General features: G+C 43.0%; 1 protein-coding gene across 1 annotated transcript in view; it reads right to left on the reverse strand.

Annotated features, from left to right (window-relative positions):
• Positions 1-365: 365 nt before the first annotated feature.
• Positions 366-22099, reverse strand: part of MORN2 (MORN repeat containing 2) — a 37570-nt gene continuing 15836 nt past the window's right edge. Inside the window, exons 3-5 of the mRNA XM_082251987.1 lie at positions 19494-19600; positions 17650-17786; positions 366-564 (exon numbers count right to left, since the gene is read on the reverse strand). Of these exons, the coding sequence (XP_082108113.1) occupies positions 462-564; positions 17650-17786; positions 19494-19600 (347 nt within the window). The 3' untranslated portion in view covers positions 366-461. The remainder of the gene's footprint in view (positions 565-17649; positions 17787-19493; positions 19601-22099) is intronic.

The raw sequence follows: 22099 nt of genomic DNA on the forward strand, positions 1-22099 counted from the left end.
TGTATATATACAGTATATATATATATATATATATATATATGTATACATACATACATACTTTAACTTATTTATAGTTTTTAATTATATTATAATTTATGATTTTGTGTTTCAAACTTTATCATACCTGAGATTTTATAAAGAAGAACGCACAGTAAAAGAAAAATCATATGTAAATAGTTGGTTTGGGCTGCTCATTCTTAAGAATTACATGCAAAATAATGGTACCGCTTTCAGCACCTAAAATACGAAAGAATCATACCGCCAGGGAGGTTAAGAGATATTTACAGTACCTATAGGTAAGCCTTAATATAGGCTTACCTATAGGCAAAAGTCATGAAGAGGGGTTTACAACCTCTTTAACAATCCCAATTTTCAAAATGTTTATTGATAAAAAGCGCTGCAAAATGGTGTACATCTTAATGAGGTGAAGGTCCTCAATTCACAGTAAATCTTGTGTTCATTTACATTTTCATCTTTAGTTTCAGTCCTGGTGCTGCTTTGTTGTAAAAAGATCCTTTCCAGTGGAGCCCGCTTGCATCCACGTATTCACCTTCTCCCATTATCCTGTGAAGGTAAAAAGTCAGGGTGAGACTTGATTCTGTGTGACACGCACTTCATGCATGAAATGCTCTAATTTACTGTCCTAGATGTCTATTTCTGCTACTACTGATTGTTTTTCTGAACTGGATTTCATGTGACAGACTACTTTATACGATAAATGTAATATTATTTGAAGTGGATTTTAATTAGCAGGATAATTGGCTTCAGAATACTATTTGGTTTAAAGCTAAATCATTTAAAACAGGATGGAATTGGTTGTATATACAGGCAAATGGGAAAAGGCCACTAACTAACTTATTTGTACGTAACAGAAAATGTAACCATTTTACTGCCAATGACATTTTCTTCAGGGGCAGAAACATGGAACCTGGCCAGCTCTTCTCAGTCCTCTGGTGTTAAGGTGTGGCCTAATTCTTCCTCACATTTTTGGAGATAAGTGGGAGGGGGTTGGGAAGGCAGCAGAAATTACAGAAATATATATAGGTGTGATTAAACCTGGGAATTGTGGGTCATTATTTCAAATTTCAAGGGGATTAATGTCTGCCCATTAAAACTCATAGCACTGTTTGGAGTGTTTTGGTCCAGGCTTGGAGGTAGGGAAATTTTTTGGACTTGGGACTTTTTGATTATATAAACGCCGGAGCATAGTTATGTAATATTTTCACAAAGGTTCAGGAGAGGGGAAGATAGGATTGATGAGAAACATAATGTAGTCATCAGCAAAAGGACAATGCTTCTGATGATGGCCAGCAACTTCCATACCATGGATGTCTGTCTTTTGAGGGTTATCAGAAAGATAAAACAGAAGGCTACACAGCTCAATTAATAGGAAAAACAGGAGGGATGAAAGAGTATAGCTGTATTATGAGTGGGATCTGCCAAAGTGCTCAGATCCAAGATAGAAAGTGTTCATGGAACCCTATTTTATGAAAAATATAGAAGAAATATTTTAATGATAGCGAGTCAAAGTTTTATTTTATATTGGCCCCCTATTGTCGGCTCGAGACAAATCCCACTTATTGTGCCGATACGAGTTTACAGGCCTTGGTTAAAGTGGTTGTAAACCTCAGATATGAAATATGAGCAAAGCATATTCCTCTATAATATGCACTTTTCTCAATTAGGAGCTTTAAGTGTAATTTCTGTCTGCTGCTTCATTCCTCTACAATCAGCATGAATCACAAGTTCTGAAAACATTTCCTGACACCAAGAGAAAAAAAGGTGACAGGGGAGGGATGCTTGTGCTTGTTATGTGTTCTCATTCAAATAGCATACCTAAAGATGAAATTTAAAATATTTCTTATCTTTTGGATATTTGTTTGGAGCAGGCCTACTCTGAATAATTTCACAGTTATCCTGTCCCCACTGACAAAAAGGGATGCAATGCAAGAAGCCCAGTTTCTAGATCTTTGTTAGAATAGACTGTTCTGCAATTTAGTTTATTACTGGTAATGAAATCTGCCAGCACAGCACAGACAGGATTTACTATCTAAACATAGCAGGGGTTCACTAAAGTTGGATGTCAAACCTGAAGCCCACTGAATTCAATTAAAGCTGAATCTATCAAATTAAATCATTTTCTGGGCTAATATTTAAGGGGGTATCAAAAAATAGCATGACGGTGGGCACTGCCCTGGTCCTGGTGAACATGTACCAATGCAAAAAAAAATGTTTGATTCCATGCATCTGGGAGCAGTAATTGTTTAGCATCGACAGGTATAAAGGAAAGCAGTTAATAAAGTCTGGTGTGGATTTTAAGGGTGACTCCCAGCAAAAAAAAAAAAAGTGTGCAAGATCCCCCTAAAAATCCATATTATAGCCCTAATCCTAGCATGCAGCTTGCCTGGCCAGGAAAGCTGGGCTGAAGAGTGTGTGCCCCCTCCTCCTGAACCATACCAGGCCATGTGAATGAATAGGGATATGTAGTACAAAAAAGGGGTTGTAGCCTAAAAAAAATACAAAAAAAACCCATTATAAATCCATCATCAATTACAATGCCCACCGCTGCCTCTTTGAAAAAACAAACGACGACCCACCGCACATGACCAATCCCCGGCAGAGGGACACTAGCCAAATGACAGCTCCCCGAGGTGGCATCGGCTGCATAAAGGAATAAGGTGGGGAAAGTTGTGACAATATTGCTCAAATATGGTGGGCAGTAAAATGCAGTTTAACCACCTGTTTTTATCAACCATCACCCCCCCCCCCCCCCAATCACAAGTGTATACAAATATCGTGGTCTTTGTCCTGGCCTTTAACAAAAATCCACACTCTGTGTCAATGAACTCTTTTACAAACTAACATTCCCCTTGCTTCCAGGGGTGAACTTCACCAACAAACTAGTCTATATTATTCTGACAGGGGAACTGTCAGCTATGTTCTCTTTTATGAAGCATAGTCTTGAAAAAATTAGAGTTTTACATTTTCTAATTGGCACCGAATGACTGCATTATGAATTTTTAACGCAATTACTTCTAGATCACTTGGCTTTCAGAGAACAGTGTTGTTGACAAGTGGTAGAAGGATCAAAGCACCATCCTGCTGGAAAACAGTGCTTTTTCCTGAAAAACATTACTTTTTATATTTGATGTGGCAACGAAGGAGCAGAATTGCCTCTCTCTTGTAAATTATTTTGTTTGAAAAGATTTTCTGTAGAGATGGCAGTTCTTTCACTCAAAGAAAGTAGGAGACACAAAATCAAGCAACACAGTTTACTGTGGCTGCAAGGAAGGCAGACCCTTTCAAGTGCGTTCTATCAGTGCTACATAATTAGTGCTGCCTTACATTAGTGAGTTTTCTATTGCTTTTTAACTCTATCAAATAAACTGATGGTTTTACACTATGTGGAGTTATTTAATCACTTGACCTTCTTAAGGTTTTACCCCTTCACATGACCAGAGCATTTTTCCCTGTTCAGCACTTCTCTACTTTGACTGGCGGTTGTGTGGTCATGCAACACTGTACAGTGTACACAAATAAAATATATATAATTTTTCACATAAATAGAGCTTTCTTTGGTTGGTATTTGATCACTAAATGTTTTTTTTATTTTGAATGATATAAACGAAAAAAAAAATTGAAAAAAAAACAATATTTTCAACTTTCTGTTATAAAACATACCCAATAAAAAAAATCAAAAAATACAATTTCTTTATAAATTTAAGCCAAAATGTATGTTGTTACCAATGACATATAATATGCTACATGTCTTTGGTAAAAAAAAACCCTAGTATGTGTATAAATTGGTTTGTGCAAAAGTTATCATGTCTACAAATTACAGTATATATACTTGAATTCATGCAGCTATAGACGCTATACTGTAACAACGGTAATCAGCGACTTTTAGTGTGACTGTGATAGGGTGGTGTGCAAAATGGCGCTAACAGACACTATCTGGTAGGGTCAATAACTGACACTGACATCGCTAGTGACACTAATACAGTGATAATCGGCACATCGTGGATCGGGTGAACAGATTATTGGGTGGGGCTGGGGAAGACCCAGCTGTCATGGTACACGTGGGTACCAATGACATAGGCAGAGGAAGACGGAGAGTCCTAAACGATTTCAGGGACTTAGGCGCTAAGTTGAGGACTAGGACCTCCAAGGTAGTATTTTCCGAAATACTACCTGTACCTCGAGCCACACCAGAGAGGCAGCGGGAGATTAGGGAAGTTAACGAGTGGCTGGGGAGCTGGTGTAGTAAGGAGGGATTCGGGTTCCTGGATAACTGGGCCGACTTCTCAGTCGGCCACCGGCTCTTTGGTAGGGACGGATTGCACCTAAATGGGGTGGGTGCAGCCGTACTGGGTGAGAGGATGGCCAAAAAGTTAGAGGGGCTTTTAAACTAGGGAATGGGGGGGAGGGTACAGATGTAGAATTAGCCAGTGGAAAGCAAGTTTCAGAGGGCAGAAATGGGGGCATTAGCGGTAGGGTGTTCGGAGCTCCTATACCCAGGGTGGGTATGGGGAAAAATCAAGAGAGCAGCCTAAAAACATCAAAAGAGGATATAGGTAACCGGTCAAAATTAAGAGGTTTGTATACCAATGCCAGAAGCCTGGCCAACAAGATGGGAGAGCTGGAGCTGCTGATGTTTGAGGAGGACTTAGATTTTGTGGGGATAACTGAGACTTGGTTTGACAGCTCCCATGACTGGATGGCGACCATTCAGGGGTATTCCCTTTATCGCAGAGATAGAGAAGGTAAAAAAGGGGGAGGGGTATGTTTGTATATTAAGAACAGTATACAGGTAAATATGAGGGATGATATTAATAATGGAGCTAAGGACGAGGCAGAATCCCTATGGGTAGAGCTTCAAAGGGAAGGCACAGTGGGGAAGGTAATATTGGGCGTATGCTATAGGCCCCCCAACCAGAGGGAGGAGGGTGAGGCAGACCTAATGTTACAGATAGGATTGGCAGCAAGGATGGGAAATGTCATTATAATGGGGGACTTTAATTATCCAGATATAGACTGGGCAGAAGGAACTGCGCACTCAGCCAAGGCTAGGCAGTTCCTAAATTTTTTGCAGGACAATTTCATGGGTCAGATGGTGAATGCACCGACAAGAAACAATGCGGTACTTGACCTACTGATTACCAACAATACAGACCTGCTCAAGGATATAGAAACACGGGACAACTTAGGAAACAGTGACCATAGGTCAATTGGTTTCAGTATTAATTACAGTAATAGGAAACACAAGGGTAATATAAGGACACTGAATTTCAAAAGAGCCAATTTCCCTAAACTGCGCTCGCTGCTAGAAAATATCAAATGGGATAGAACCCTGGGAACAAAGAACACAGAGGAAAAATGGGAGTGCTTCAAGAGCATACTTAACAAGGGGATTGGCCAGTGCATTCCAAAGGGAAATAAATTTAAAAGAGCAAAACTAAACCCTGGGTGGCTAAACTCCAACATAAAAATGTATATTAGTGCTAAAGAAAAGGCCTTCAAAAAATACAAGACTGAGGGGTCATTGGCAGCATTTAAGCATTACAAAGAGTGTAATAAGAAATGTAAAGATGAAATCAGGGCGGCTAAAATAGAACACGAGAGACATATAGCGGAGGAGAGTAAAAAGAACCCCAAGAAGTTCTTTAAGTATATAAACAGTAAGAAAGCGAGGCCAGAACACATTGGCCCCATAAAAGATGACAAAGGAAATATGGCCACTGAGGACAGAGAAAAGGCGGAAGTGTTAAATAATTTCTTCTCTTCAGTCTTCACAGAAGAATCGGGGGGCTACACGAACCTTGCTTGTAAGGCCGAACTAAATAATACACCTCAGGAAGTGCCGCCATGGCTAACAGAAGATAGACTTAGAGCTAAGCTAGAGAAACGTAACATAAATAAATCCCCGGGAACGGATGGCTTGCACCAGAGGGTTCTTAATGAGCTCAGCCAGGTGATTGCCAGACCATTATTCTTGATCTTTAAGGATAGTTTACAGATGGGTATGGTGCCAGCTGATTGGAAAAAAGCCAACGTGGTACCAATATTTAAAAAGGGTCCGAGATGTATCCTGGGTAACTATAGGCCGGTCAGCCTAACATCAGTAGTCTTCAAAATTTTGGAGGGGATGTTAAGGGACCACATACAAGACTTTAGCAATGAAAATGGTATTATAAGTAGTAATCAGCATGGATTCATGAAAAATCGTTCTTGCCAAACCAATCTATTAACCTTCTACGATGAAGTGAGCTGCCACCTAGATAAGGGAAAGCCTGTGGATGTGGTGTATCTGGACTTTGCAAAGGCCTTTGACACCGTTCCCCACAAACGCTTACTGTACAAACTAAGGAAGGTAGGTATGGACCATAAGGTGAGTACCTGGATAGAGAACTGGCTCCAGGGGAGAGTCCAGAGGGGGGTGATTAATGGGGAGTACTCGGATTGGGCGGGTGTGGAAAGTGGGGTCCCCCAGGGTTCTGTCCTGGGACCAATCCTGTTTAATTTATTCATAAATGATCTAGAGGAGGGGATATCTAGCACAATCTCAGTATTTGCAGATGATACTAAACTAGGCATGCCAATATCTTCTATGCAGGATGTGGAAACCTTGCAAGCGGACCTGAACAAAAAAACGGGGTGGGCAACTACATGGCAGATGAGGTTTAATGTGGAAAAATGTAAAGTAATGCACCTGGGGGCCAGAAACCAAGCTACTCACTAGGGGGGGGGACCTCTGGGTGAGTCTAAGATGGAAAAGGACTTGGGGGTACTGGTAGACAACAGGCTTGGCAGTGGCATGCAATGCCAAGTCGCTGCAAGCAAAGCCAACAGAATACTGGGATGTATAAAAAAGGGGATTCACTCCAGAAATAAAGAGATTATTCTCCCGCTCTACAAGACTCTGGTCCGGCCACATCTGGAGTATGCTGTCCAGTTCTGGGCACCGGTCCTCAGGAAGGATGTGCTGGAACTGGAGGAAGTCCAGAGAAGGGCAACAAAAATGATTAGGGGAATGGAGGACATCAGCTATGAGGATAGGCTACAAGCACTGAACCTATTCTCTCTGGAGAAGAGACGATTGAGGGGGGATATGATATCAATGTACAAATACTGTACTGGCGACCCTAGCATAAGGAACAAACTATTCAGAGAAAGGAGATACAATAAGACACGTGGCCACTCACTAAAACTAGAGGAAAGGCGGTTTAACCTTAAAGTGCGTAAGGGGTTCTTCACTGTAAGAGCGGTAAGGATGTGGAATTCTCTTCCACAAGCAGTCGTATCAGCAGGAAGCATTGATAGTTTCAAAAAACTAGTAGATGGGCACCTTAGAGACAACAACATACAGGGGTATACAATGTACGGTTAAAAGCAAACACACACACACATCATAGGTTGAACTGGATGGACTGATGTCTTTTTTCAACATCACTAACTATGTAACTATGTAACTATGATAAGTGATAATACTAAATACTGTCATTGTACTAATGACACTGGCTGGGAATGGATTAACATCTAGGGGCAATAAAGGGGTTAACTGTGTGCCAAACAATGTCAAATATATGGGTTATTTGTGCTGCTTTTACTTCACTAGCCGGCTGTTTTTTCTCCAAGCTTTGCAGGGAAAAGAAACAGCAAAATCGCTGTTCAGAGTACAGAAAGTTCAGTGTGTTTGTAAACACAGAACTCTGTGTGTGATTGGACACAGCCAGTCAGCTGACTTTAGCCAAAATCATTGGCTGAAGTCAGCTGCCAAACTCCTGCTTTGTCCAAGCATAGTACGGGTCGGCAGGGGGCGCAGTCTAAGGTAAGCCGGCGAAATATAGGTAGGTTGTCCGGTCTGCCTGTGCTGCTTGCCGCATTAAAACTACTGTGGGTGGGCGGTAAGTAGTTAATATAATCATGAGAGGACTGTTCATTTAAAATAATGGCAGCGAGCAGAACCTGTGAAGAGACCATATATTGTTTTGGAGCTTTGAATACTTTATAACAATGCAAGTCAAATTTTTTGGGTAGGTTTGCCTTTAGAGGGATACTCGTGGGGAATGACAATAAGAGAATTCAAAGCCTCAATGCCACTTTTATGGCAGTATGGCCCTTTAAAACGGCCTGCGCTAGATTAACAAAACTCCCTGCTGCCTGTTTCGGTAGCTTCACAGGCTGTTTACCACGTGATCGGCTGTGTCAATCACAGCCAATCACATGAGCGGCTCCAGTGCGAGCCGCTCGTTCCTTCCTCAAGGCGCGCCCCCGGGGGCGCGCAGCGCGGCGATCGGGGACGAGGCTCGTCCCTCGGACAGAGCCCATCCCTGATCTAGGTAAAGAGCCAATGAAATTGGCTCTTTACCACGTGACCGGCTGTGTCCAATCACAGCCGGTCACAAATGTCAACAAAGAACAGGTAACTAGCTGTCACCGTGTTCTCCTCCTCACACACTGATCCTGTGTGAGGAGGAGATTGTGGTAACAGCTAGTTACCAAGTACAGTGCACCCCAAACACGCTGATTGCCCCCCCCCCCCCAATAAAGAGCACCTGTCACTAGCCCATCAAAGTACCCGAGTACCTGTCACCAGCCCATCAGGTACTCTGATGACAGGTACTCGGGTACTCTGATGGGCTGGTGACAGGTACTCGGGTACTCTGATGACAGGTACTCGGGTACTCTGATGACAGGTACTCGGGTACTCTGATGGGCTGGTGACAGGTACTCGGGTAGTCTGATGACAGGTACTCGGGTACTCTGATGACAGGTACTCGGGTACTCGAGTACTCTGATGACGGGTACTCGGGTACTCTGATGACAGGTACTCGAGTACTCTGATGACAAGTACTCGGGTACTCTGATGACAGGTACTCGGGTACTCTGATGACAGGTACTTGGGTACTCTGATGACAGGTACTCGGGTACTCTGATGACGGGTACTCGGGTACTCTGATGACAGGTACTCGGGTACTCTGATGACAGATACTCTGGTACTTTGAGTACCCGTCATCGGAGTACCCGAGTACCTGTCACCTACCCATCACAGTACCCGAGTACCTGTCACCTACCCATCAGAGTACCCGAGTACCTTCCACCTGCTCATCAGAGTACCTGACACCTGAAGTACCCGAGTGCTTGCCACCTGCTCATCAGTACCCATCAAACTCATCAGTACTCATCAGTACCCATCAGTACCTATCACCTATCAGTATCAGTACTGATCATCCGTACCCATCAGTACAGTATCAGTATCACCTATCAGGATCAGTACTACTCATCAGTACCTATCACCTGCCTGTCACCTGCCCATAAGAGTACCCGAGTACCTGTCACCTGCCTACCGGAGTACTCGAGTACTGCCACTTGCTCATCAGTACCAGAGTACCTGTCACCTGCCCAGCAAAGTACCCGAGTACCTGTCACCCTTCATACAGCCACCATGTCTAAGTCCAAAAAGGTTTATATACGTCCTCCGTTTAAACCTAAATACCGGTGTTATGGCAGCAGATAGCTGCCATAACCCTGGTATTTTTTTAAACGGTGGACGGTTGGCTTTCCAATAAGGGTGGTCCAAGCGGCGGATTCACTGCGGGATGACCCTTCCGGGGTGGCGGAAGAGGTGACCCCCCCCTCCCGCCGCATTCTGGTCCTTTTCCCCGCTTACCGGACCCGCCGGCAGCGGGGAAAACTATCCGGTCCCGGATCCTCACAGACAGGATGTCGAGTGAGGGCAAGCTTGCCCTCACTCGACTCTATGGTCTTGGAGGACCGGAGCTACGGCAAACGTCATTGCCTAGCAACCAGTTTAAAGGTCCCTTTTTTTTTTTTCATTTTATTTAATTTTTTTTTTATTTTTTTTTTATTTTTTCTATCTTTTAGTGTACTTGTGAGATCTGAGGACTTTTTGACCCCAGATCTCACAAAAAAGAGGTCCTGTCGTGCCTTTTTCTATTACAAGTAATGTTTACATTTCTTGTAACAGAAATAAAAATGATCAATTTTTTAAAAAAAAAAACAGTGTAAAAATAAAAAATAATAAATAAAATAAATAGTAAAATAAATAGTAAAAAAAAAAAAAAATAAAAATTAAAGCGCCCTGTCCCCGTGAGCTCGCGCGCAGAAGCGAACGCATACGGAAACCCCGCCCACATAAGTAAACAGTGTTCAAACTATACATGTGAGGTATCGTCGCGATCGTTAGAGTAAGAGCAATAATTTGAGCCCTAGACCTCCTCTGTAACTCTAAGATAGCAACCTGTAGAAATTTTTAAAATGTCGCCTATGGGGATTTTTAAGTACCAAAGTTTGTCACCATTCTGTGAGCGTGCGCAATTTTGAAGCATGACATGTTGGGCATCTATTTACTCGGCGTAACATTATCTTTCACATTATGGAAAAAAATTGGGCTAACTTTACTGGTTTCTTATTTTTTTATTCAAAATGCGTGAAAAATTGCGTTTGGAAGACCGCTGCGCAAATACGGTGTGAAAAAATATTGCAATAATCTCCATTTTATTCTCTAGGGTCTCTGCTAAAAAAATATATATAATGTTTTGGGGTTCTAAGTAGTTTTCTAGCAAAAACAACTGATTTTAGCTTGTAAACACCAAATGTCAAAAATAGGCCTAGGCAAGTGGCTAGGATGCATGATGATGCTCCTTGGATGTTGGGCCCCTCTATATGGCTAGGCTGTGAAAAAGTCTCACACATGTGGTATTGCCATACTCAGGAGGAGTGGCAGAATGTATTTTGGGGTGTCATTTTTGCTATGTACATGCTATGTGTTAGGAATATCCTATAAATTGACAACTTTGTGTAAAAAAAAAAAAGTTTTTATTTTTTCCCCACATTTTCCAAAAACTTGTTTTTCAAAGGACTCATAAAGCCTCATAGAATATACGTTGGAGTGTTTGCTTTCCAAAATGGGGTCATTTTGTGGACTTTTCCATTGTATTGGTGCTCTAGGGCCTTGAAAAGTGTGATAGGTAGTAAGAAAGTTTTATGTGTATTTATGCTCCTAAAACGCCTTATGGTGCTAATTGGACGTGGAGTCTCTTTTTGTGGCCAGGCTGTGTAAAAGTCTCACACATGTGGTATCACCATACTCAGAAGGAGTAGCAGAATGAATTTTGGGGTGTCATTTTTGCTGTGTACATATGCTATGTGTTAGAAATAGCTTATAAATTGACGTTTTGGGAAAAAAAAGAAAAAAAAATTTTTTCTTCATTTTCCCAAGAATTGTGGGAAAAAATTATAACTTCAAAAAACTCACCATGCCTCTTACTAAATACCTTGGACTGTCTACTTTACAAAAAGGGGTAATTTGGGGGGTATTTGTACTATCCTGACATTTCAGGGCCTCAAGAAAGGAGATAGGCCGTCAGTACATCTGGTGTGATCAATTTTCAGTAATTGGTACCATAGCTTCTAGACTCAATAACTTTCACACAGACTAAATAATATACACTAATTTGGGTTAATTTTACCAGAGATATGTAGAAGTATAAATTTTGGCCCAAATGTATGAGGAAAAAATAATTTTTTGCAAAATTTTATAATAGAAACTAAAAAAAAGTGTTTTTTTTTCAAAATTTTTGCTCTTTTTTTGCTTATATCACGAAAAAAAAAAAAAACCCCAGTTGTGATCAAATACCACCAAAAGAAAGCTCTATTTGTGTGAAAAAAATGATAAAAATTTTGTTTGGTTACAATGTAGCATGACTGAGCAATTGTCATTCAAAGTGTGAGAGTGCTGAAAGCTGAAAATTGGTCTGGGCAGGAAGGGGGTCTAACTGCTCTGTATGGAAGCGGTTAAAAGTACCTCTTTGTAAAAGTGGCTGTATTACTACACCAAATTTAAATATAATTACCTCTACAGTAGTTTGTAGATAACAAATCTAGAGGTAATTAAAACCAACTCTATATGGCGTACAGAGACGGGCTATAGTGCCTGTCTATTTGTACTGCGTAGCAGGCAGTATACCTGCTGCCTCTATCCCCTGCCAACCCCAAACTGGTTGTCAAGGATGCTGTGGGCCCCCTAGCAATGAGTGATGCTGACAATGGGTGCAGCCTGAGGTGGAAGCTAAGACACTAGCTCCCCATCAGGTCCAATCTCTTCTTGTGATTGACTGTAGTCAGTGAGTAGATTCTATAGCCATTAGCAGGCTGTGTATTGGCTATGGATCCACCCACTGCCCACTATCAATCACAAGTACAGGTGACCTGATGGGAACTCGTGTCTCAGAACTTCCTTAGGCTCTGCCCAACCAGCTGTGTTACAGCTGCAGCGGCAGGAGGGAGCTCAGATGCACTCTGAACAGGGTGCCCATATGGAATTTTGGTCTAAGCGTGCCTCTGCACACAATGGGTGCCCCAGATTCATGTACCTATTTAGTTACATAGGTTGAAAAAAGACACAAGTCTATCTAGCACAACAAGTAAAAAAACAAAAAACAGTAAAGAAAACACAACCATACAATCCCATATACACAATCCTATATCCACAGTTGATCCAGAGGAAAGCAAAAAACCCCAGCAAAGTATGATCCAATTTGCTACAGCAGGGGAAAATAAATTCCTTCCTGATCCCCAGAGAGACAATCAGACAGTGACGGCCGGTGTGTTCGGGGCGCAGGGGCGCCGCCCCCCCTGTCCATGCGTCCGGCCCCCTAATCTGCATGCAGGGGCGCCAGACGCATGGAGCTCAATGGGTTTTTTTTTTCCATCACCTGATTAGAGCCAGGGGCTCTAATAGGTCGATGCAAAGGGAGGACCCGGGGCGCAAAGCAGTGCGTCCCGAGCCCACCCATTGTGTGACAATAGCGAATGAAAATTCGCTATTGTCACACAGATCCTCCTTCTGCCCAATCAAGGAGCGCATCCGATACACGCTTCCTGATTGGCCGCAAGGCAAACCAAATGCCATTGGCCGAGGAGGAGATGGAGGCGGGAGCAGGAGGACTCGTGGAGACGCCGGGGGAATCGGGATTGAAGCCGCCGGGACACTGAAGAGAAGGTGCCGCCGCAGCTGCTCCAGGGCCCCAGGTAGGTGCACTGGTCTCGGGGGGGGGGGCATTGAAGGGGGCACGCACGCACGCTGGTCTCTGCATTGAAAGGGGACATGTACGCTGGTCACTACATTCTAAGGGGACATGTGTGCTGGTCACTACATTCTAAGGGGACATGTATGCTGGTCACTACATTCTAAGGGGACATGTGTGCTGGTTACTACATTCTAAGGGGACATGTATGCTGGTCACTACATTCTAAGGGGACATGTGTGCTGGTTACTACATTCTAAGGGGACATGTGTGCTGGTCACTGCATTCTAAGGGGACATGTGTGCTGGTCACTACATTCTAAGGGGGCATGTGTGCTGGTCACTACATTCTAAGGGGACATGTATGCTGGTCACTACATTCTAAGGGGACATGTATGCTGGTCACTGCATTCTAAGGGGACATGTGTGCTGGTCACTACATTCTAAGGGGACATGTGTTCTGGTCACTACATTCTAAGGAGACATATGTGCTGGTCACTACATTCTAAGGGGACATGTGTGCTGGTCACTACATTCTAAGGGGACATGTATGCTGGTCACTGCATTCTAAGGGGACATGTGTGCTGGTCAATACATTCTAAGGGGACATGTGTGCTGGTCACTACATTCTAATGGGACATGTGTGCTGGTCACTGCATTCTAAGGGGACATGTGTGCTGGTCACTACATTCTAAGGGGACATGTGTGCTGGTCACTGCATTCTAAGGGGACATGTGTGCTGGTCACTGCATTCTAAGGGGACATGTGTGCTGGTCACTACATTCTAAGGGGACATGTATGCTGGTCACTGCATTCTAAGGGGACATGTGTGCTGGTCACTACATTCTAATGGGACATGTGTGGTGGTCACTACATTCTAAGGGGACATGTGTGCTGGTCACTACATTCTAAGGGGACATGTTTGCTGGTCACTGCATTCTAAGGGGGCATGTATGCTGGTCACTGCATTCTAAGGGGGCATGTATGCTGGTCACTGCATTCTAAGGGGGCATGTATGCTGGTCACTACATTCTAAGGGGGCATGTACGCTGTTCACTACATTCTAAAGGGGCATGTACGCTGGTCACTACATTCTAAGGGGGCATGTACGCTGGTCACTACAGTCTAAGGGAGCATGTGTGCTGGTCACTACATTCTAAGGAGACATATGTGCTGGTCACTACATTCTAAGGGGACATGTGTGCTGGTCACTACATTCTAAGGGGACATGTATGTTGGTAACTGCATTCTAAGGGGACATGTACGCTGGTCACTACATTCTAAGGGGACATGTACACTGGTCACTAAAGTCTAAGGGAGCATGTACACTGGTCTCTCTGTATTGAAAGGGGGCACGCTGGTTTCTCTGCATTGAAAGGGGGCACACTATACCTTAATTATTGAAGGCCCCTTTCACACTTTGGCGACCTCAAAGTCACGCAATTTTTTACAGCGTTTTTTGCCGCAAAGCAATGCCTATTACATTTTTCTGTTTGCGCCCCCCCCCCAAAAAACATTTTGAGCACCAGCCGCCACTGCAATCAGATATTCCATGGATCAACTTTTCCTATAAATATTAGTACCCATTTATATTGTGTACACCTAGAAAATAATCCATTCCTTTTTTAAAGCAATCTAGTGAGCTAGCCAGAACCCCCTATGGAGGGAGTCTATTCCACATTTTCACAGCTCTTACGGTGAAGAAACCTTTCCGTATTTGGAGACGAAATCTGTTTTCCTCTAGAAGTAAAGAGTGCCTCCTTGTCCTCTGTATTGTCCTTAAAGTGAACAACTCAACACCAAGTTCACTATATGGTCCCCTTATGTATTTATACATGTTGATCAAATCCCCCATAATCTCCTCTTCTCAAGAGAGAATAAATGCAGTTCCTCTAATCTTTCCTCATAGCTGAGCTCCTCCATGCTGCTTATCAGTTTGGTTGCCCTTCTCTTGAATTGGTTATCTGCACCAAAAATTGTCTTAGACACTCTGGGTTTTGTTAATGGGCTTTACACAGAAGCATCGAAGAATACAAGTTTGCTAGAATTGAAACGTTGGGGGGAATTCATAAAGGCTGTTTAAAACTCTTCAGAATTCAGTTGTACCACCACACTACAGATGCTGGTCCTTGGCCCAACATTATTGGTGGTGGCACTGCTGCGGAAAAACAGAATTAATTTCTTGGACTCAAGCTTCGGAATCAAATCTTTTTTATTCGCTAGCGAAAAATGCCTTAGCTAATGCCTGCTTGCTAAGTGAGTGAAACAGCGTTCACATCACATATATGAAACAGCAGTTACGTCACAGATACATATTTCCCTAACTAGCCTCACAGTAAAACAATACAATCCTCCCCCTCCCTATGTCTCCGCACATCTGTGTGTAGAAATTACATCCCTGGCCTTCACTTCTGGTTTATCTGTATTCTCATTATCTGTATTCTCATTAGTTTATTTGGAAGGGCCGGTGAGGAAAACTGAGCGAGAAGGTGGGGGCCAATATAAGGGAGAAGGTGAGGGCCTCAACTGCGCAGCTAGGCTGTCATGGTCTCTGTAGTACCACAGAATCTACCATTTTGTCTTAAAAGGCTATTTATCTGCCATTTTAGAAGCTTTCCAGGTACTGCCACAGCACAACTGAATGTCTGGCCCAACATTTAATGTGCGGAGGCACACTGAGGTTGGAGTGTCCATATGGACACTTTGGCCTCAGAGCAGCTCAGATCCCTGCTTGCACTGCACCTGTCACACAAATAGTGCAGAGGCTGAGGAGTTTTGTAGCTGGGTGGAGGGAGCCTGACAGAAAAGTTGAGGGAGTAATTCCCCATCCCCATCCTCCTCTCTACTTGTGATAGACAGCCTGCTATTGACTATTAATTTTACCCATTGCCTGCTGTCAATCACAGAGAGTGGACTGGATGAGGAACTAGGTACGCAGATTCCCCATCAGGCTCCACCCACTGTCAGTGTCACTGCTTGCTAGAAACCTGATGGCTGTGAAGCTGGCAGCATTCTTGACAACCAGTGATATGTGTGGAGGGGAAGGGGAACATGGAAAACATGCCACTTTCTACCCAGCGTATTGAGACAGACACTCTGCCTGTCTCTGCACACCAACTTAGAGGTGGTCCTAATTACCTCCAGTTTTTTTATCTATGAACTGGAGGTAATTCTTCTTGAACTTTGTGTAGCCAAAGCACCGCTTTGTAAAAGTGGCACTGTTAGGAGCTACCTGAATTTGCCACATCATTGGGTAAAGCTACTAAAACTGGTGGCAAGGCTTTTCCGAATCTGGCGCAGGCCTTTTTAAAGAGCCATGCTGCCAGAAATGTGCCACAGATGCTTTATTTTATTCTCCAGATTGTGAACTGGTATACCAGTTTTGAGTGATTCATTTCACATTAATTGAATCCTGTTTCTTCAACATTTGAATTTACTAAAACTGGAGAGTGCAAAATCTAGTGGAGCTCTGTATAGAAACCAATCAGCTTCCAGGTTTTATTTTTTTGTCAAAGCTTAAGGCCCCTTTCACACAGGCGGACCGTTCAGATCCGCCTGTTCGTTTTTTTGGCGGATCTGAACTATGGGGCATCGGATGGCAGCGGAGACATATCCGCTGACATCCGACCCGATCCGATCTGTCAAATCTGGACGGATGGAAACCCTATTTTCCATCCGTCCAGCGGATCGGATGGGATCGGATGAGAACGGACAGACGGTCCGTTCCCATCCGATTTCCCCATAGAGATGCATGGGGAACTGACAGCTGTGTCTCCGCACACAGCGTGGAGACACAGCTGTCATCCTGCTGCTCAGCGGGGGATCGGCGGCTTGATCCCCCGCTGAGAAAAACGGACTCCGTCCAACGGACGGAGTGTGTGAAAGGAGCCTAAAGGCCCGTACACACGTACCGATCGTCGGCATACAAACGTCGGTGGACGAAGGATCTGCCGATTGTACGCGTGTTAGTATGGTGCCTCCGACAGATGTCTGCGCACAATCCGCGGACAAAAGTCTTTCGTGCAAACATGAAAATATTTGTATGCCGACACCAGAACGGACGATTGTTCGCCTGTCAGTACACAATTCGGCCGACAGACCGCAGATTTGCAAGACTGGGCATGCTCAGAAAATAGAAAACACAGGGAAAGTTAACCATTACATGACATCACTTCTGCAGTCGGCGGACAAAATTCTTGTGCTGTCCTTGTGCTGTCTTTGCACTTTTCAGCAGACACCGACATCCCGGGGAGAAAAGAGGAACATTTGTAAGCCGACCATCGGTACGTGTGTACGGGGCTTAACTGAACAAGCTAAAGTTAGAAGCTGATTGGCTACTATGTACAGCTGCACCACATTTTTTACTCTCCAGTTTTACTAATTCAACCCCTGTAATTTATGTTGCTGTCACAAGGATAAAACAATTCTGCTTTTGTTAGAATTGTTTTCATTTTTTTGAACAGGTATTTTTTTATATGGCTTTGGTATTAAAGTGTTCGTAAAACTTGGAGACATCTGATTATGTTTTTGTATTTTTTTCAAATTATGCTGCATACTAATAAAAAAAAATTAGAGACAAACACCAAAGATATTTAACTTACTTGTTCTTATAAAAGCCTCCGAGGTACTGCGCCCCACTGGGAAATGTGTAAGTGCCAATCCCATGGAACATATTGTCAATGAATTCCCCTTCATAAACTGCTCCTGAAGGATGTTCAAGCTTCCCAAATCCATTCATCTGTGTTCAACACGACACAAATTCTACATAACGTTGTAAAATATTTACAAGCAAGATGTACAAAGAAGACAAAAGGAGCAGGCAAAAGAACAATGGCAGCAAATTAGTTCTTTCTCTGTCACTTTCCCTAGAGTATGGCTCATTTTCTGCAGCAAAGAATGTCCCTCTGCAGCTTGAAATTTTGCCAATGTCTTTCAAAATAGCAAATTAGGACACAGTTTAATCTATTTTCTCTTGTGGTCTCCAGACTCATCACAAGGAGTTTTACATACACATAAAGAGCTTCTCTACGTTTTAGTTAAAGTGCACCTGTAGTGACAAAATTATGTGACTGTCATTGCTAATCTACTTTTGAAAATGACAGTTGGCAGGCTATTTATGGCTTCAATTTTTTTTTAGAGCAAGCTTTAGCAATGAGAGTCAGGCAAAAGTAAGAAACCCTTAGGGCTCGTGAGCTTTGCCCTCTGAAGAGAGAACCATGGTGGATTGCTTTCAGAAGTTGTTTGACAGGTGGTAAAAACCGCCCGTTTTTGCATGTGGTTGCAGGGTAGTCCAATTGAGTTGAATGGGTCATACTGTATTTGTCAGGAAGTACTACCCCCCAAACAGGGGATATATTTTTCTGTGACGCTTGGATGCAGCAGCATGTGTAGACCACCGCACCCCAGCTGCTGCCATTATAGTTTAAGGGTAAGTGGTTGGAGGTGGTTGAAAATGCAGCTAAACCACAAATTCCCCCCCCCCCCCCCTCATTTTAGAGCAGCCAATCTGTGTCAATATAAGGTTGCTATAATTAGAATACCTGAAAGGACAGTGTTAACATGAATCATGACAATGTTTTATTATACATAATTGTAACTGCTTTCCTAATACCTCAGTAGTGATCTCAACACTTTGGTGTGTCAGTGCAGTGGTATTGAGTGTAGAAGTCCATATCAGTGCAATGGCAGTAAATGCAGAGGAGCATGTGGGTTCAGTGGTGGCAAGAGCAGAAGAGCAAGTCAGTGTACTGGTGGTAAGCCCAGAACAGTGTGTCTGTGTAGTGACAGGGAGTGCACAATAGCACATTGGTGCAGTGGTTGTAGGATAGCAATATGCATCAGTGCAGTGGCAGCCTGAGTGCTGTGGATGTAAACATCTGTCCAAGTAGTTAGAAGCCCCTCATACATGCCTGTGCACCCCAACCCTCAAACTCAACTCAAGCAAACCATGGCCAGGAGCATTCTAAGTACTGCCAAGCAGACCCGTGATTATGTGGATCAAAAACAGACTCCAGTATTCTTTATCCCTACTGGTGGCAGGATGTAAGTATACATGCATTCAATTACTGTATATCCACCGAGATCCAGGTCCATTCAGGTTGGTAGAATCAAATGGGAAAAGTTTGACCTAACCAATTGGGTGTGAGTGGATATAGGCAAATGCACATCTGCCTACATCCAGGCACCTACAGGAATTATGGGGTCCATGTTTCCTCCATCACAATATGGAGAAATAATCAGAGTGGACATGGATGTCATGAATAAGACATCCATTTCTGTTCTCATCCGACTCAGCAGGGAATAATTTTAAGATCCTCTGCTAAGAGGGAACAGAGGGTGCCCATGTAAAAGGGACCTTAAATAATATTACAGACAAGACAAGTATTTAACTAATATGACATCAAATGGACTCATTGTAAAGCCTTTGTACAGTACCCCTCATTACCTTGTCATTTTTCCAAGATCCAGTATATGTAACACCATTTGGAGTTTTATTCACTCCCCTTCCATTCCTCTCAAGTACTCCTGTTGCTGATCTTGTGCATTCACCATCTGCAGTAAAATTTTATGCATTTATTACCAAAATAAATGTATTACCAAAGTTAAAATTAATGCATTTATTACCACCGCACAGGAACCACACTGGGTCTCACTTGAAAACATGAGAAAAATAAACTTGAGAAGCTGAAGTTGGTTCATCAATTATCTCTTATCACTTAACTCCTCAGTTCAAGTAAAGAAAAAGTGAAAAGATTATTCACATAACCCAAAAAATTTTCTAACTAGAATAGGCAACACAGACACTTCCTTAATATGTCTGTGAAGGTTCTCATTTATCCAGTTCGTGGTAAAGCTAATAGTCATGATCAATGGACTTTTTTGTAATGCTGAAAGGATTCACTAATCATCCAAGTGGCATCCCCAGTTCAAATGAGTGTTGAGAACATATCTCATCATTTATACCAACATGAGCAGCTCAGTAGCCCTAATTCAACTCCAAAATGCCATGTCTGGACTGTCCATTGGACATGGGCAAAGCCTGTGCCGACTGATCCTTCAGTCCAAAAATGCCACTATAGGGCTGCTGTGAGTGTGAAGCAGAGTAAGGGGCTAGCAACTTGGTGAAAAACTGAGGTGCAGTGGTCAGACCAATGGGAAAGGCAACAAAATCGTAAAGTTGTGTGCCCACTGCAAAACCTACGTAGCACCAATCTGTTAGAAAGATGGGTACATGCAAGTAGGCATCCTTGATGTCCACAGAAGCCAAAAGGTCTCCCAGATTGAGGGAATCAATGACTGACCTGGTAGATTTAATGCAGAAATTTCTAGAACCTTTAAATATATTATGTAGCAGATGCTCCTTTTAGCTTTGAAGACAATAAAGAAGTTTGAATGGAAATCCTTGAACCCTTCTCTTTTTGTGACAATGGCTATACCCTTTGAAAGAAGATCAGCATAGAGCCCTGCCAGTCTTTTGAGAGATACTGGCAAGTTTGACAACATGAAGTAGAGTAGAGACAAAGACTGAGATTCCAGCTTGTAGCCTCTGGATACAATGTTCTGGACGCAAACATCTAAAACATCCTGGGACCTGATGGCCAAAAAGGCAAAAGATATCCCCCAACTCTGACCAGTGAAGGTGCCCCTTATTGTGAGGAGGACTTATTCATGGATTTGGAGGACTTGGGGGTCAAGGACTTAAAGCAGAAATGAGTTCCAGGCTTGCCTTGGACTTTGAGGCCTGAGAGAATAGAAAAAGCTTTTCATCTCAGAAGTAGAAGGTTTCCCAAACTGAGGTTCTGGACCAGGATGTCCTCTAAAGGGACTTTTTGCCATCTGTATCCCTACAGGGAGATTTTCCTTTACTTCCTGTTCCATAACCAAAAGAGGAAGGAAGAGGAAATAACTTCAATGTGAGGGAAACCCTGCATGTCACCAGAGTCACCAAAAAAAATGTCTACATTGCAAGATTTCCCATCTATTACTGTTTTGGGGACAACCCAGAATGTGGGATTTCCTTTTACTTTCCTCCTTTATGGAGGCACAGACAACTATAAATACTTGCAGGTGTTTTAATCCCCCTATAGCCTATAGTCATATATTACGTTTTGGAGTTACAGCTTCAGAAAGACTCTTCCTGTACTAACTCTTCAAAAAAAATAAAATGTACAATTCTCCTCATCTTTAGCTGACTGTTCAGAAATAGCTGCAGCCCCAGAGAAATCAGAGGTGATTGGGAGGAGCACTACATGCTGACGTCACGCCGCATCTGGCATCAGGGTTCTGGCGGCTATCTCGGTATGTCGGCAGGTTTGTTTGCTATTGATTTCCACATGGATTTTTATACCATATGTTTTACCTAAATTCAAATACATACTACACTATTGCACTATTTCTGGGCTCCTTGTGGTGAGCTGTTTTCACATCAAGGATGTGCCGCCCATCTACATTTGACTGACTTATGAGAGTTCAGTTCAGGAGTGTAGAGTCCAAAAAAATTGCTGGTATGAGCAGGAGAGGAGTACTGGAAAGTATGACAGCAGGTAGTATGTACTGGAGACATAATGGAAGGTATGGCAGAGGGCATTAGGTGAAGGAAAGGGTGTTGGAAGGTATAAGAGAGAGGAATATGTATTAGAGGATTACTGAAAGATATGCAATTGGTCATTATGTGCAGGGCCGGTGTAAGCTCAGCATAAAAAGCATCTATGATTTGCTGGTTAGAAGTACTGAAAGTTATGACAGTGGCAATATGTGGGGTGGGGTGGAGTGCTAGAAGGCATGGGAGCGAGCAAATTTACAGTGCAGAAAACATGACTGCAGCTAATATGTGCAGAACCAGAAGAGGCATGCAAAGATACTCTTTCTGTAGTAGGAGAGAATTATGGAGAATATACAGTAAAAGCAGGCAGTGGGTGCAGGAGAAAATTATAGAGGGTATGAAGCAGCAGAAGAGAATTGCATAAAGGATATGCTGTAGAAGCCCAAGGTGGGCGTAATGCGTACAGGTGGGAGGAGCCATTATCCAGGATGTTTTTTGGTTTGTGCACC

This window comes from Pelophylax lessonae (assembly GCF_965119305.1).
Source record: "Pelophylax lessonae genome assembly, chromosome: 3".
NCBI classification, from domain to species: Eukaryota; Metazoa; Chordata; class Amphibia; order Anura; family Ranidae; genus Pelophylax; species Pelophylax lessonae.